This window comes from Rhinoderma darwinii, chromosome 1 (assembly GCF_050947455.1).
Source record: "Rhinoderma darwinii isolate aRhiDar2 chromosome 1, aRhiDar2.hap1, whole genome shotgun sequence".
NCBI classification, from domain to species: domain Eukaryota; kingdom Metazoa; phylum Chordata; class Amphibia; order Anura; family Rhinodermatidae; genus Rhinoderma; species Rhinoderma darwinii.
In genome coordinates this window covers 293893051-293908729 of record NC_134687.1, presented here as the reverse complement: position 1 = coordinate 293908729, position 15679 = coordinate 293893051, and the positions used below count along the sequence as shown (strand labels likewise).

Genomic DNA, 15679 nt, shown 5'->3' with positions numbered 1-15679 from the left:
TTAGACTGTGTGGAGGGCAGTTATAGGGGCATTATACTGTGTGGAAGGCAGTTATAGAGGCTTTATACTGTGTAGAGGCAGCTATGGGGGCGTTATACTGTGTGGAGGGCAGTTTTGGGGGCAATATACTGTGTGGGGGCAGCTATAGGGGGTCTTATACTGTACAGAGGGCAGATATAGAGGCTTTATACTGTGTGGAGGGCAGTTATGGGGACATTATATTGCGTGGAGGGCAGTTATATGTGGCAATATACTGTGTGGAGGGCAGATACAGGGGCATTATACTGTGTGGAGGGCAGTTATGGGGGGCATTCTACTGTGTGGAGGGCAATATACTGTGTGAAGGGCAGTTACAGGGGCATTATATAGTGTGGTGGGCAGTTATAGGGGCATTTTACTGTGTGGAGGCAGCTATGGGGGCATTTTAATGTGTTGTGCAGCTATGGGGGAAATATACTGTGTGAGGGCAGTGTCAGTGGGTATATTATATACACTAGCATACAGCAGGCTCAGGGGATAAATATTAATGCAATGGCGTAGAATGCAAAAAGGAGTATGATCTAAATAATCGTTTAATAATCGTAATCCAGGTTACATGTTTAATTAATCATGATTTAGGTCATAATCGCCCAGCCCTACCTCCTACCATACAACAGGTTACACAACTAATTACACGTCGTTCTGATTTTGTTGTGTATACGAAAACTATCTGCTGTATGTGGTTATACAAGTAAATGGACTAATAAAAATTATCCATCAACAGCTTTTCTAATAGCATGTTCAGACATGGCAGACAATTTCCGCTGCGGAGTTTGCTGCAAACTCACGGCAATTACGCAACGATTCTGCAGCAAAATGTGCATATCTGACACAATGCGGAATTCACAGCGGGCTTGGCGCAGGTTTCAGCCTTCGCCATCTGCGAACAGACGGATCTGAAAATCTTTAGCATGCTCTGCTTTTAATGCGTATTTTTTCAGCTATATGTATGGGGGGGGGGGGGGGGGAGTATTGCATACCACAGTTGTTATGTTTATACTACCATAGGATTAGTTCCAAAATAAGCTGTCCCTAGTGATATGTATGGTTCCCAACAATGGCACATGATAATAGCATTATAGCCTGGCAATGTGGGCACATCTTGCCTACTGGAAGTTGAGGCAGTATTAAGCAGGAGAGAGAACTAAGCTCCGCACACTTGTTTAAAAGTGATGTAAGCAGCGTAAATGCATCAACAAATGTATCCACAAATTGCAACTTCTGATGCATTTGCAACTTTTCTACACAGGAAAACTGTCACAGAAAAGTTTATAAATTCTCCCCTAAGGCCGGGTCCCCACGAGACGGATACGCTGCGTAAAAACTACGTATCTGACTTGGACTTTCGGTGGTGCGATTTTTCGGATGGAAATTCCACTGCGTAAATAAGCGCTCATACTTACACCCTCCCTCCTCTGACGTCCGCTCCTGGATGTTGTTTCAGGGCATGGGACGCTGCAGCCTGTGATTGGCTGCAGCGGTCACATGGGATACGTCACCCCACCAGGCCAGACTGCATGAAGAAGGAGGGCGTTCTGGGTAAGTATGTTTGTTGTTTCTTTTCCTGCGTTGCGATTTTGGCAGCGTAAATGCTGCGAATACCCCGCAAAAGTCGCAACACTGAGCTTTCTATTGCGGGTTTAGCATCCCCATAGAATTCAATGGGGAAAAACTGCAGTAGAAAATCAATGAAAATGCAGAATAAATTGACATAATACGTAATGAAATTCCGCACCGCAGGTAAATTTATGAACGTTTAAAAAAAAAACGCAGCGTGGGCGTGAGATTTATTGAAACTCACCCACTTTGCTGCTACTGTAAACGCTGCGGAATTTCTGCACAGAATTCCGCTGCGGAAATTCCGCAGCGTTTACGCTTCGTGGGAATCCAGCCTAAAGACGGATTTAAAATAATGACATTCCCAAATTCAGTTATTTATAGTAAAAAATTGTAATGTATACACTACATATTTGCATACAGATAATATTGAACCTGAGCAATAAATACAAATTGACCTCCATGCACAGAATTATGATAGGGTTACTGATCATGACCAAGTAAAGCAGCAGTGACATCTGCAGGTAACAAGATGGAACTACATATCAACAACATTCTATGAGAGGAAGAACACAGTGAGACCGCATCTATTTTTAGTTGTTAATTTCTAATTTTATATCCAAAAGAATATAGAACTCACCGCTATCATCTGCAGTCTGTCCTGCTGACTTTGGGATTCAGTAATCCTGGAAACAATAATGAAACAGGAATGTTATATTAGTGCCACAACAAAACCTTTACAAAGTATAAAGCAGGAGATTCATCTCTCATAGGTCTAAGGGTATGTTCACACGGCCTATTTACGGACGTAATTCGGGCGTTTTTGCCCCGAATTACGTCTGAAAATAGCGCCTCAATAGCGCTGACAAACATCTGCCCATTGAAAGCAATGGGCAGACGTTTGTCTGTTCACACGAGGCGTATATTTACGCGCCGCTGTCAAATGACGGCGCGTAAATAGACGCCCGCGTAGAAGAAGTGACCTGTCACTTCTTTGGCCGTAATTGGAGCCGCTATTCATTGACTCCAATGAATAGCAGCGCTAATTACGGCCGTAATTGACGCGGCGTTCAAGCGCCTGCACATGCCGGTACGGCTGAAATTACGGGGATGTTTTCAGGCTGAAACATCCCCGTAATTTCAGCCGTTACGGACCCCCGCCGTGTGAACATACCCTAAAACACAGTTGTCTCAAGGAAAATGTATAGTCTAAAGTATATTGAGATAATATAGAAAGTAAACGATAATAAAAAAATATAATAATTGAAACAATCATATATATATATACACACACACAAAACACTGATTCATTCAAGCCCTTAAGATGCAATAAATCCAGATTGATGGTGGTATAATTATGTAATAACCAACACCACCAACAAAATGCTTTTTTAATATACTGATGCTAATGCAAAACAGATGCAGAAGAATTTGTACCCAATATGCTCATCCAATAAAAGGTCCATTGTGCTAATGTAAAAATGACTTCCATTCATGAGTAAGAGGGCAGCAATAGCAGTGGGCGACTACAGTGGTGTGGCATCGGTGGTCATTAGGGTCAGAATGGTAGTGTGGCCCCTGCTCCCAAGGGGCCCATTAGCTTATTCACAGCTCTGTTTCTTTCTTTACTTGCCAGTAAACCTTCAATAGTGTCCTGTTTGTTCTAAGCAGACACTAAATAAAATGTGCTTCGCTTCAGAAACTTGCACTCTTCAAGATGTGCCCAAGAAACAATCCTGGCAATTCATTATCAGGGTGATCGTTTGTGGAAAATTTTTACAGGAAGAATAATTCCTATTGCAAGGAACTTTACATATTGCTATTCCCTAAACAGAGTCTTGTCTGTTATTATCAGCGCTGACACCATAGTGCTGGTGTAGAGGAAAATTCTCAAGCAGCTCAGATATATACATGGTTAACACTGTTTATGGGCGGACTCTCTGACACTGTTTATGGGGGCAGTTTATTGCTAGCACTGTTTTATGTGGGCGCTCTGGATATCACGGTTTCATGGGGCAAAGTTGGCATCTATGCCTCCACTGCACTGTCCAGTTCAGTGATTATACTTACATTTTTCCAACATGTTAAAAGAAATGCCAGAGCATCTGAACATTGTAAGTGCTCAAAATCTTCCCTTATCTATCATGTGAATATTAAGTGGTATACTAAGGCTCTGTTCACACTTCCGTTTTTCTTTCCGACGGAGGTATACATTGAGAGTATTTCTCATTATATACCTCCGACAGAAGGCTATACGTATACAGTGGAATATGTAGCCCATATGAACTCAGTGTAAAAAAAACCTATACAGTGCAGTACACGCTTTTTTTTTGTTTTGTTTTTTTACTGCATACTTCTTTAACCCCTTAATGACCAGCCTATTTTAGACCTTAATGACCAAGCCATTTTTTATGTTTTTCCATCGTCTCATTCAAAGGGCTATACGTTTTTTATTTTTGCGTCGACATTGCTGTATAAGGTCTTGTTTTTTTGCGGGACAAGTTGTAATTTTTAATAGCACCATTTTGGGGTACATAGATTTTATTGATTAACTTTTATTAACTTTTTTTTGGGGGGGGATAGAAACAAAACTGCAAATTTGTCACCCTTTTTTGCGTCCTAAATCTACGCCATTTACCGTGTGATATAAATAACACAATAACTTTGTTACGATTGCAACTATACCAAATTTATATTTATTTTGTATGTTTTAATACTTTTACACAGTGAAAACACTTTTTTTTTTTCAAAATTATTTGTTTTTGCGTCTCCATATTTGAAGAGCCATAACTTTTTTATTGTTCTGCAAATGCAGTTGTATGAGGGCTTGTAGTTTTTATCGGTACCATTTTGGAGTAGATGCAACTTTTTAATCACTTTTTATCACATTTTTTTAAAGTCAGGATTCACAGAAAACAGCAATGTTTGCATGTTTTTTTATTTTATTTTTTACGACGTTCACCGTGCGGGTTAACTTATGTAATAACTTTATAGTCTGGGTCGTTATGGATGTGGCGATACCAAATATATGTACGTTTTTAACTTTATTTTGTTTTTTAATAATAAAGCAGTTTGTAAGGGGGAAAAGTGGGTTTTTCACATTTTTTTTTTTTAAATGTTTTTTTCACTTTTTATTAAACTTTTTTGTACTTTTTTACTAGTGCCACTAGGGGACTTCACTATGCGATTATATGATTGCATTTATAATACACTGCAATACTTTTGTATTGCAGTGTATTATGCCTGTCCGTGTTAAACGGACAGGCATCTGCTAGGCCATACCTCTGGCATGACCTTGCTGGCATACACTACAGGCAGACTTGGGGGCCTTTATTAGGCCACCAGCTGCCATAGAAGACAGACACTCGGCGATCTTATCGCCGGGTGTCGGTGGGAGAGAGAGGGAGCTCCCTCCCTCTCTCCAAAACAACTCAGATGCGGTGCTCGCTATTGAGCAGGGATGCCACCAGCCCTCAGCTAACTCTGGTAGCTGAGAGCAGGGAGATTTAATGGCTCTCTGCTCTGTTTACTTATTCTGATCCAGCGCCTTGAAAAGGCGTATGCATCAGAATAAAGCCCGTTAGTGGCTGCCGTGAAAACACTATGGGGCGGTTACTAACGTGTTAAACGAAAGTGCAGCAGACTGCACTTTGCTATACAGTGGGGAAAAAAGGTGTGCCAGAGCATACTACCCTGGCGTATGCCAAAAGTACGCTCTTTTGGTATACGCCAGGTGCATGCGGCCATACTGATGAGTTCGGTGTAGGTTCCAGGAGCTTTCCCGAAGCAAACGCCAAATAAATAGAGCCTAATGTGTATTTCATTACATAGCTATCATATAATACTCTTCTTCTACCAGGATTCTTACAGACAATTGAATACTTTTCCTTTCCTTTTATACAGTAGAACCATTTCACCCAAAATATATACTGTCTGTAATGGTGGGGGGGGGTAGGGAAACGGACAAGTGAGCCCTAATCTACCCGCCACTCTGTCCCTGCCTACTTGCAACGACCCGCCCTAGGCGACGGGGTACAACTGGGCGGCGGTCCCTGCGCTCAGTAAGTGCATGACAAACACGACAAACAAACAAGGGAATACAAGCAAGGGAAATGGGCAGTTGCTCGCGGAAACACCGTGAGCAACAGAGTAGTGAACGAGCCGAGTCAAGCCAGGAGAGTGCGAGGTACAAAGCGAAAAGCAGAAGAGTAGTCGGTAAGCCGGGGTCTGTATGGAGCAGGATCAAAAAGTAGCAGGAGCTGTAGCCGGGCCAGGAAACCTCAAGGAAAGAATTCACAAGCACAGATGGACAGGAAGAGCAGGCTTAAATAGACCGAGGGCGGGAGCTAGCTGAGTCTGGCCAGGTTGCGATAGGCTCTCCCACTCCTAAGCCTGCCAGCCTGAGTGGAGGAAGCTGGTGTCTGTCTCAGGGATGTACACTCAGGTGTTGACTGATTAATTCTGGGAATTAACCCCGAAGCAGTGCCTGGCAGATCCTTTACAGTACCCCCCCTTTTATGAGGGGCCACCGGACCCTTTCTAAGTGGACCTGGCTTACTGGGGAAACGCAGGTGGAACCTCCTGACCAATACCCCAGCGTGAACATCCCGGGCGGGTACCCAAGTCCTCTCCTCGGGCCCGTATCCTCTCCAATGGACCAGGTACTGGAGGGAGCCTTGGACCATCTTGCTGTCCACGATCCTGGCCACCTCAAATTCCACCCCCTCAGGGGTGAGGACGGGAACAGGAGGTTTCCTCGAGGGGGCCAAGGACGGGGAGCAGCGTTTCAGGAGGGAGGCATGAAACACGTTGTGTATACGAAAAGACGGGGGTAACTCCAGCCGGAAAGAGACAGGACTGAGGACCTCAATGACCTTATACGGCCCAATAAACCGGGGAGCAAACTTTTTGGACGGAACCTTGAGACGCAAGTTCCTGGATGACAACCACACCAGATCCCCGACCACAAACAGGGGGTTAGCAGAACGTCTTCTATCGGCCTGAGCCTTCTGTATGCTCTGGGACGCCTCTAGGTTCTTCTGAACCTGGGCCCAGACTGTGCACAGATCCCGATGAACGACCTCCACCTCGGGATTGTTGGAACAACCAGGTGAAACGGAGGAGAACCGTGGATTAAACCCAAAATTACAGAAAAAGGGAGAGACCCCTGACGAGTTACTGACCCGGTTATTAAGGGAAAATTCGGCGAGGGGAATGAAAGAAACCCAATCAAATTGACAGTCAGAGACAAAACATCTTAAGTATTGTTCTAGAGACTGATTAGTCCTCTCCGTTTGGCCATTGGTTTCAGGATGGAAAGCAGAGGAGAAGGACAGATCAATCCCCAACTTATTACAGAAGGCTCTCCAAAACAATGAAACAAATTGTACCCCCCTGTCAGAAACAATATTGACGGGGACCCCATGGAGACGCAGGATGTGTTTGATAAACAAGGTAGCCAACGTCTTGGCGTTGGGTAGTTTCTTGAGGGGCACAAAGTGGCACATTTTACTGAAGCGGTCTACCACCACCCACACCACCGACTTGCCTTGGGATGGAGGCAAATCGGTGATAAAATCCATGGAGATATGTGTCCAAGGTCTCTGGGGAATGGGCAACGAACGCAGTAAGCCCGCTGGTCGGGACCTGGGAGTCTTGGACCTGGCACAAACCTCACAGGCGGCGACGTAGGCCTTAACGTCTTTAGGCAAACCAGGCCACCAATAATTTCTGGTAATGAGGTGTTTGGTACCCAGGATGCCTGGATGGCCAGATAGTGCGGAGTCGTGATTTTCCCTAAGTACCCTTAGCCGGAATTGCAGGGGAACAAACAGCTTGTTCTCAGGAAGGTTCCCAGGAGCTGAACCTTGATCAGCAGCAATTTCAGAGACTAAATCGGACTCGATAGAGGAAATGACTATACCTGGAGGCAAAATACAAACAGGATCTTCCTCCGAAGGAGGGCTGGCCATGAAGCTACGCGACAGTGCATCCGCCTTAATATTTTTAGACCCGGCCCTATAGGTAACCAAAAAATTGAATCTGGTAAAAAACAACGCCCATCGAGCTTGTCTCGGGTTTAGCCTCCGGGCAGATTCTAGGAAAACCAGATTCTTGTGGTCGGTAAGGACCGTTACCTGGTGCCTAGCCCCCTCCAGGAAGTGGCGCCACTCTTCAAATGCCCATTTAATGGCTAAAAGTTCGCGGTTGCCAATATCATAGTTACACTCCGTGGGCGAAAACTTCCTAGAAAAGTAAGCACAGGGGCGGAGATGGGTGAGGGAGCTGGTACCCTGGGACAAGACGGCCCCCACTCCCACCTCGGACGCGTCAACCTCCACAATAAATGGCTCCCTTTGGTTGGGCTGAACCAGCACGGGGGCCGAGATAAAGCACTTCTTGAGGGTCTCAAAAGCCTGGACGGCCTCAGGGGGCCAATGGAGGACATCAGCACCCTTGCGAGTGAGGTCCGTAAGAGGCTTAGCGACGACCGAGAAGTTAGCAATAAATCTCCTGTAATAGTTAGCGAACCCCAAAAAACACTGTAGCGCTTTCAGGGAGGCAGGTTGGACCCATTCAGCCACAGCCTGAACCTTGGCAGGGTCCATGCGGAATTCATGAGGAGTGAGGATTTGACCTAAAAATGGTATCTCCTGTACCCCAAATACACATTTTTCGATTTTGGCAAACAGTTTGTTTTCTCGAAGGACCTGGAGCACTTTCCTGACATGCTCTATGTGGGAGGACCAGTCCCTGGAAAACACCAATATGTCATCAAGGTACACTACAAGAAATATCCCCAGGTAATTTCTCAAAATCTCATTTATGAAGTTCTGGAAGACCGCAGGGGCATTGCACAACCCAAAGGGCATGACGAGGTATTCGAAATGGCCTTCGGGCGTGTTAAACGCAGTCTTCCACTCATCCCCCTCTTTGATGCGAATAAGGTTATACGCCCCCCGTAGATCCAATTTAGAGAACCATTGGGCCCCCTGAACCTGATTAAAGAGATCAGGAATCAAAGGAAGGGGATACTGGTTCCTTACCGTGACCTTATTCAGGCCACGGTAGTCAATGCATGGCCTAAGACCCCCATCCTTCTTCCCTACGAAGAAGAAGCCAGCACCTACCGGAGAAGAAGAGGGACGAATGTAACCCTTGGCCAGGGATTCCTGGATGTACTCCCTCATGGCTTCACGTTCGGGACAAGAAAGGTTAAATATCCTACCCTTAGGAAGCTTAGCTCCTGGTACCAATTCGATAGCGCAATCGTATTCTCTATGAGGCGGTAATACTTCGGAGGCCTCTTTAGAGAAAACATCAGCGAAGTCCTGAACAAACTCGGGTAGCGTATTCACCTCCTTAGGGGGAGAAATAGAATTAACAGAAAAACATGACGTACAACATTCATTACCCCATTTGGTTAGCTCCCCAGTATTCCAGTCAAACGTAGGATTATGCAACTGCAACCAGGGAAGACCTAGAACCAAATCGTACGATAATCCCTGCATCAATAGTACAGAGCATTGCTCCAAATGCATGGAGCCAACAAGGAGTTCAAAAACAGGGGTATGCTGTGTAAAATAACCATTAGCAAGAGGAGTGGAGTCGATACCCACTACCGGAACAGGTTTAGGCAAATCAATCAGAGGCATAGCGAGAGACATAGCAAATTCCACAGACATGATATTAGTAGAGGACCCTGAATCCACGAAGGCACTGCCGGTAGCAGACCTACCACCAAAAGAGACCTGAAAGGGAAGCAATATCTTAGTACGTTTCATATTTACGGGAAATACCTGTGCGCCCAAGTGACCTCCCCGATGATCACTTAGACGCGGGAGCTCTCTGACAGCATTCTTACGCTTGGGACAGTTGTTTACTTGATGCTTGACATCCCCACAGTAGAAGCAGAGACCATTCTTCCTGCGGAATTCTCTACGTTGTTGAGGGGACACGGAGGCCCCGAGTTGCATAGGTATTTCTGAGTCTTTAGGGGAGAAACGAAGCAACGGGACTTCGGGAGGCATCATGGGGGAGTCGGAGGAAAAAACACATAAACGTTCACGTTGTCGTTCCCTGAGACGTCGGTCAAGTCGTACCACTAAAGCCATAACCTGGTCTAAGGAGTCAGAAGAGGGATAACTAACTAGCAGGTCTTTCAGGGCATTCGACAGACCCAACCTAAACTGGCACCTTAAGGCAGGGTCATTCCACCGAGAAGCTACGCACCACTTCCTAAAGTCAGAGCAATACTCCTCAACAGGTCTCTTACCCTGACGTAAGGTCACCAGCTGACTCTCGGCAAAGGCAGTTCTGTCAGTCTCGTCATAAATAAGTCCGAGGGCAGAAAAGAAACAATCAACGGAGGAAAGTTCAGGGGCGCCAGGAGCCAAGGAGAAGGCCCACTCTTGGGGCCCTTCCTGGAGCCGGGACATAATTATACCCACCCGCTGGCTCTCAGAACCTGAGGAGTGAGGCTTTAAGCGAAAGTAAAGCCTACAACTCTCCCGAAAGGAGAGAAAAGCCCTCCGGTCACCTGAGAACCGGTCGGGCAACTTGAGGTGGGGTTCAAGGGGTGCGGTGAGGGGAACTACCAAGGTAGCATCAGGCTGGTTGACCCTCTGAGCCAGGGCCTGGACCTGTAGGGAGAGACCCTGCATTTGCTGAGCCAGGGTTTCACGGGGTTCCATAATGGTGTCAGGGACCAGGGTAGACTAGGTATAGGGCTTGTGAATTTGTAATGGTGGGGGGGGTAGGGAAACGGACAAGTGAGCCCTAATCTACCCGCCACTCTGTCCCTGCCTACTTGCAACGACCCGCCCTAGGCGACGGGGTACAACTGGGCGGCGGTCCCTGCGCTCAGTAAGTGCATGACAAACACGACAAACAAACAAGGGAATACAAGCAAGGGAAATGGGCAGTTGCTCGCGGAAACACCGTGAGCAACAGAGTAGTGAACGAGCCGAGTCAAGCCAGGAGAGTGCGAGGTACAAAGCGAAAAGCAGAAGAGTAGTCGGTAAGCCGGGGTCTGTATGGAGCAGGATCAAAAAGTAGCAGGAGCTGTAGCCGGGCCAGGAAACCTCAAGGAAAGAATTCACAAGCACAGATGGACAGGAAGAGCAGGCTTAAATAGACCGAGGGCGGGAGCTAGCTGAGTCTGGCCAGGTTGCGATAGGCTCTCCCACTCCTAAGCCTGCCAGCCTGAGTGGAGGAAGCTGGTGTCTGTCTCAGGGATGTACACTCAGGTGTTGACTGATTAATTCTGGGAATTAACCCCGAAGCAGTGCCTGGCAGATCCTTTACACTGTCTTTTTATACACCATGACCTAAAAGTCTAAGGCCTCATTCACACGACAGGGTCCGAGTGACGGCCGGGAAAATCGGCCGTTTTTGGCCGATTTTCCCGGCCGGTTTGCATCCGTTCCCATTCCGTTCCGGGCCGAGTTGTCGTTTTTACCGGCCGATTTGGACCCGATTTGCATCCGTTTTTTTCCCTGTCCGTTTTAAAATCGGATGAATTTCATTTAAATTTGTTGCCACACACAGCCCTTTGTAGATAATGCCACAGCCCCCCTGGTAGGTAATGCCACCCAGCCCCCTGGTAGGTAAGGCCACCCAGCCCCCTGTAGGTAATGCTACCCAGCCCCCTGTAGGTAATGCCACACAGCCCCCTGTAGGTGATGCCACACAGCCCCCTGTAGGTGATGCCACACAGCCCCCTGTAGGTGATGCCACACAGCCCCCTGCAGGCGATGCCACCCTGCCCCCTGTAGGCGATGCCACCCAGCCCCCTGTAGGAATACCACCCTGTCCCCTGTAGGTAATGCCACCCAGCTCCCTGTAGGTAATGCCACCCAACCCCCTGTAGGTAATACCACCCAGCCCCCTGTAGGTGATGCCACCAAGTCCCCTGTAGGTGATGCCACCAAGCCCCCTTTGGCTGATGCCACCAAGCCCCCTGTAGGTGATGCCACCAAGCCCCCTGTAGGTGATGCCACACAGCCCCCTGTAGGCGATGCCACACAGCCCCCTGTAGGCGATGCCACACAGCCCCCTGTAGGCGATGCCACCCTGCCCCCTGTAGGCGATGCCACCCTGCCCCCTGTAGGCGATGCCACCCTGCCCCCTGTAGGTGATGCCACCCTGCCCTTGTAGGTGATGCCACAAAGCCCCCTGTAGGTGATGGCACCTTGCCCCCTGTAGGTGATGCCACCCTGCCCCCTGTAGGTGATGCCACCCAGCCCCCTGTAGGTGATGCCACCAAGTCCCTTGTAGGTGATGCCACCAAGTCCCCTGTAGGTGATGCCACCATGTCCCCTGTAGGTGATGCCACACAGCCCCCTGTAGGTTGCACCCACCCCCCCCCCCTCCTTTCAGGAGAAGTCACTGACTTCAATGTCCATATATGGACAGTGTAGTCACTGACTTCTCCTGAAGAGGAATTCCCTGCCACAGGTCGGGAATTCCGCTTCAGAAGTGAGTGACGTCACTGTGTCCATATATAGACAGTGTAGTCACTCACTTCTCCTGTAGCGGAATCCCCGGCCATAGAGTCGGGGATTCCGCTGCAGAAGTGCGTGACTTCGCTGTGTCCATATCGGACAGTGTAGTCACTCATTTCTCCTGTAGCGGAATCCCCGGCCATAGAGTCCGGGATTCCGCTGCAGAAGTGCGTGACTTCGCTGTGTCCATATATGGACAGTGTAGTCACTCACTTCTCCTGTAGCGGAATCCCTGGCCATAGAGTCGGGGATTCCGCTGCAGAAGTGCGTGACTTCGCTGTGTCCATATATGGACAGTGTAGTCACTTCTCCTGTAGCGGCATCCCCGGCCATAGAGTCGGGGATTCCGCTGCAGAAGTGCGTGACTTCGCTGTTTCCATATATGGACAGTGTAGTCACGCACTTCTCCTGTAGCGGCATCCCCGGCCATAGAGTCGGGGATTCCGCTGCAGAAGTGAGTGACTTCGCTGTGTCCATATATGGACAGTGTAGTCATGCACTTCTCCTGTAGCGGAATCCCCAATCCCCGGCCGGGGATTGGGGATTCCGACTCCTACAGCGAGCAATAAAAGACCCTCCTCCTCACATGCACTCTGCACTGTGAGGAGGAGGAGAGTGTGCGAGCGACGGTAGACCCGGCCATCACTCGGGACACATTCCGGTGATGGCCGTGTATTACCCGGCCCCATAGACTTCTATGGGGGCCGGGCGGCCGGGCACCCGGCCGAAAATAGAGCATGTCCTATTTTTTGACGGCCGGTTTTCCCGGCCGTCAAAAAATCGGTCGTGTGAATAGCCCCATTAGGGGTCTATTATTCCTAATGCAGCCGGGTGCCGGCCGATTTATGAACGGCCGGCACCCGGCCGGGAAACCCTGTCGTGTGAATCCCACCTAACTGTAGCTGCAACCTCCTGATCCCCAGCAAAAACATAGGAAAATCTGTGATTCGCCATTGGGACTCTTGGGAGTGTCCTTTATCTAATACGCCTCCAACCCTTCTACTGACTTCTGAGTGACAACTCTGTACCGCTATAGAGTTTGGAGATCCCAGTGTGTCACCTGTTGGTTGCAGCCTGAACATATCTGGATATTTGGGCCACTTCTTAGCAGACAGCAATGATAAAAAGTATTTATTAGGGAATCTAAAGGACACTTTAAGTACAATAGGGACACTCCAGTTCTTGCCTGAGTGTCAAGGCTACATTCAGACGAGCGTCGTCAACCTCGGGCGTGAAAAACTGTAGTTTTTCACGTACGAGGTGCACCCGTGCGGGACACGTTGTCATGGATCCCCAATAGACTAGAGTTTATGGAGGGAGGCGTGACATGTAGTAAAATGGGACATGTCCTATTTTTTCATGAACCCTTCACACGCTCCGTTGAAACAACGGTCGTGTGAACGGCCCCGTTTAAATACATGAGTCTATGTGATGGCCGTTGTTTTAACAGCCGTCACACGGACGTGATACAGCTCGTCTGAATGAGCCCTTACTCACATATTGCAAGGTGGCAGCTCATTCATAAGTATTTCTATATACATTTGTATTTCCCATACTACGTAATGAAGTTTGGCCTAGAGGATGCAAGTGTTTCATGTCAGTGGTGACAGCTAAAATCAGCGCATTGTCATAACAACCCAGACGTAAACCCACAACCTGCTAAAAAAAGTCCCACAACTTAATTTCCTGTTTTCCAGTTCAACAGATAAGTGTATAGATAATAATTAAACCCACACAACTGAACAGTAATGTAATCATGGAATTCAGACAGTTTAATGAGAGACACCCACATACCTTTCATTATTGAAAATCTCAAAGATTAAAGACCCATTTACACAATGTTTCTTAAATTCTGATTAATGATTCCTGGCTTCCAAAATTATTAGGAGCAAAGGACGACTGTTTACAAGCAGAGAGTATGTATGAACTACCAATTTTTACCAAATATAAATTATACTTGTATCGTTTATTATTGATCATTTGGCGCATCCACACTCATTCACGATCCAATTGACTAATATCCTAATATCCATTATATTGCAACATATACTAAAAAAAACAGAACTCATGATTCTTGGTAAAGAACAGCATTAAAAATAATAATGCGGTGGTAAACAAAAAATATTTCTTGTAAGTGCTGCACATCTGTGTAAAATAGCGCCCTCTAGTGGACATGCCCAATGTTGCTGTTCTCTTTCTACTGGTGCCGACAGTCTCAGTTAAAAAATCCCATTACTATTTAAATCAAGCATATTCATGCAAAATATAATTTGCTTAACTTTTATTATTCCACTTGCATTATCTTTAGTTCTCACCCCTCATATTTTATTACCTTCTCTGTGATGTAATGAGCTACTAGCTTAGTATGCTTTCACACGAGGCTTGCCACCTGCTCCCCTATATAATGAGATAATCCTCACACGGTCATAAATATTCAGCTGAAAGTGCAACACAGGATGAAAAATTATCAAATAAAGAAAATGTCCAAATGTTACAAACATGCGAAAAAAAATCTTGGAACACTGTGATCAAACAGGCCACCGAATGTGTTGTGTATGGAGTAAACTGTGCTGACATAAGGTGGTACAGAATGTCTACAGAACACGTATACTAATCTTTTTGTTATAGTATATTAACCCCTTAATGTCCACGCCATTTTTCATTTTTTACATTTTCACTCCCCGCCTTCCAAGAGCCATAACTTTTTTATTTTTACGTCAATGGAGTGGTGTGTGAAGGCTTATTTTTTTGCGGTAGGAGTTGTAGTTTTTATTGGAACCATTTAAAGTAACATATAATGTCCTGGGAAACGGAATAAAAATCATTCTTGGTGGGGTGGAATTGGAAAAAACTATGATTCCTTCATTGTTCTTTGGGTTTTGTTTTTACAGCTTTCACCGTGCGGTTAATAGGTCAACTTAGCTTTATTCTGATGGTCAATACGGTTACGGCAATACCAAATTTATATATATTTTTTTAATGTTTTACTACTTTTACACTGATAAAATATTTGTTAAAAAAATTGTTTTGTTTCGCCATATTGAGAGCCATAACTTTTTTGTTTTTTTTGTCGATTGAGCGGTGTGAGGGCTTTATTTGGGGGGACAAGCTGTAGTTTTTATTGGTACCATTTTTTGGTACATAGAATTCTTTGATCACTTTTTATAAAACAAAATTTTGAGCGATAAAGTGACCAAAAAGCAGCGATTCTGGCGTTTTATTTGATTTTTTTACGCTGTTTACCATACGAGTTAAATAATGTTATATTGTAATAGTTCGAAATATACATCTGAGTGGTTAAACGGCAAGGAACAGAGCGATCTCTGTATTACAGCTGACATCTTGCACTAACAGCCAGGAACACAGTGTATGGCGCGGGCTCAACCCACTCACCATGATGTACAGCGCCACACCTGTCCATAGGCTGCGTCTGGTAGTGCAACTCAGCTCCATTTAAGTGAATGGGGTTGAGCTACAATTCCACACACAACCAGCGAACAGATGTGGTGCTGTTTTTGGCAGAAAGCAGCCATGTTTTTCTAATTCCGGACAACCCTTTTAACCCCTCATTGGGGCCC

General features: G+C 46.4%; 1 protein-coding gene across 2 annotated transcripts in view; it reads right to left on the bottom strand.

Annotated features, from left to right (window-relative positions):
- PALM (paralemmin) overlaps positions 1-15679 on the bottom strand; it is a 109858-nt gene that overhangs the window by 20764 nt on the left and 73415 nt on the right. For both annotated transcript variants that reach the window (XM_075825349.1, XM_075825351.1), the window contains exon 2: positions 2237-2282. In XM_075825349.1, coding sequence (XP_075681464.1) covers positions 2237-2282 — 46 coding nt within the window. The remainder of the gene's footprint in view (positions 1-2236; positions 2283-15679) is intronic.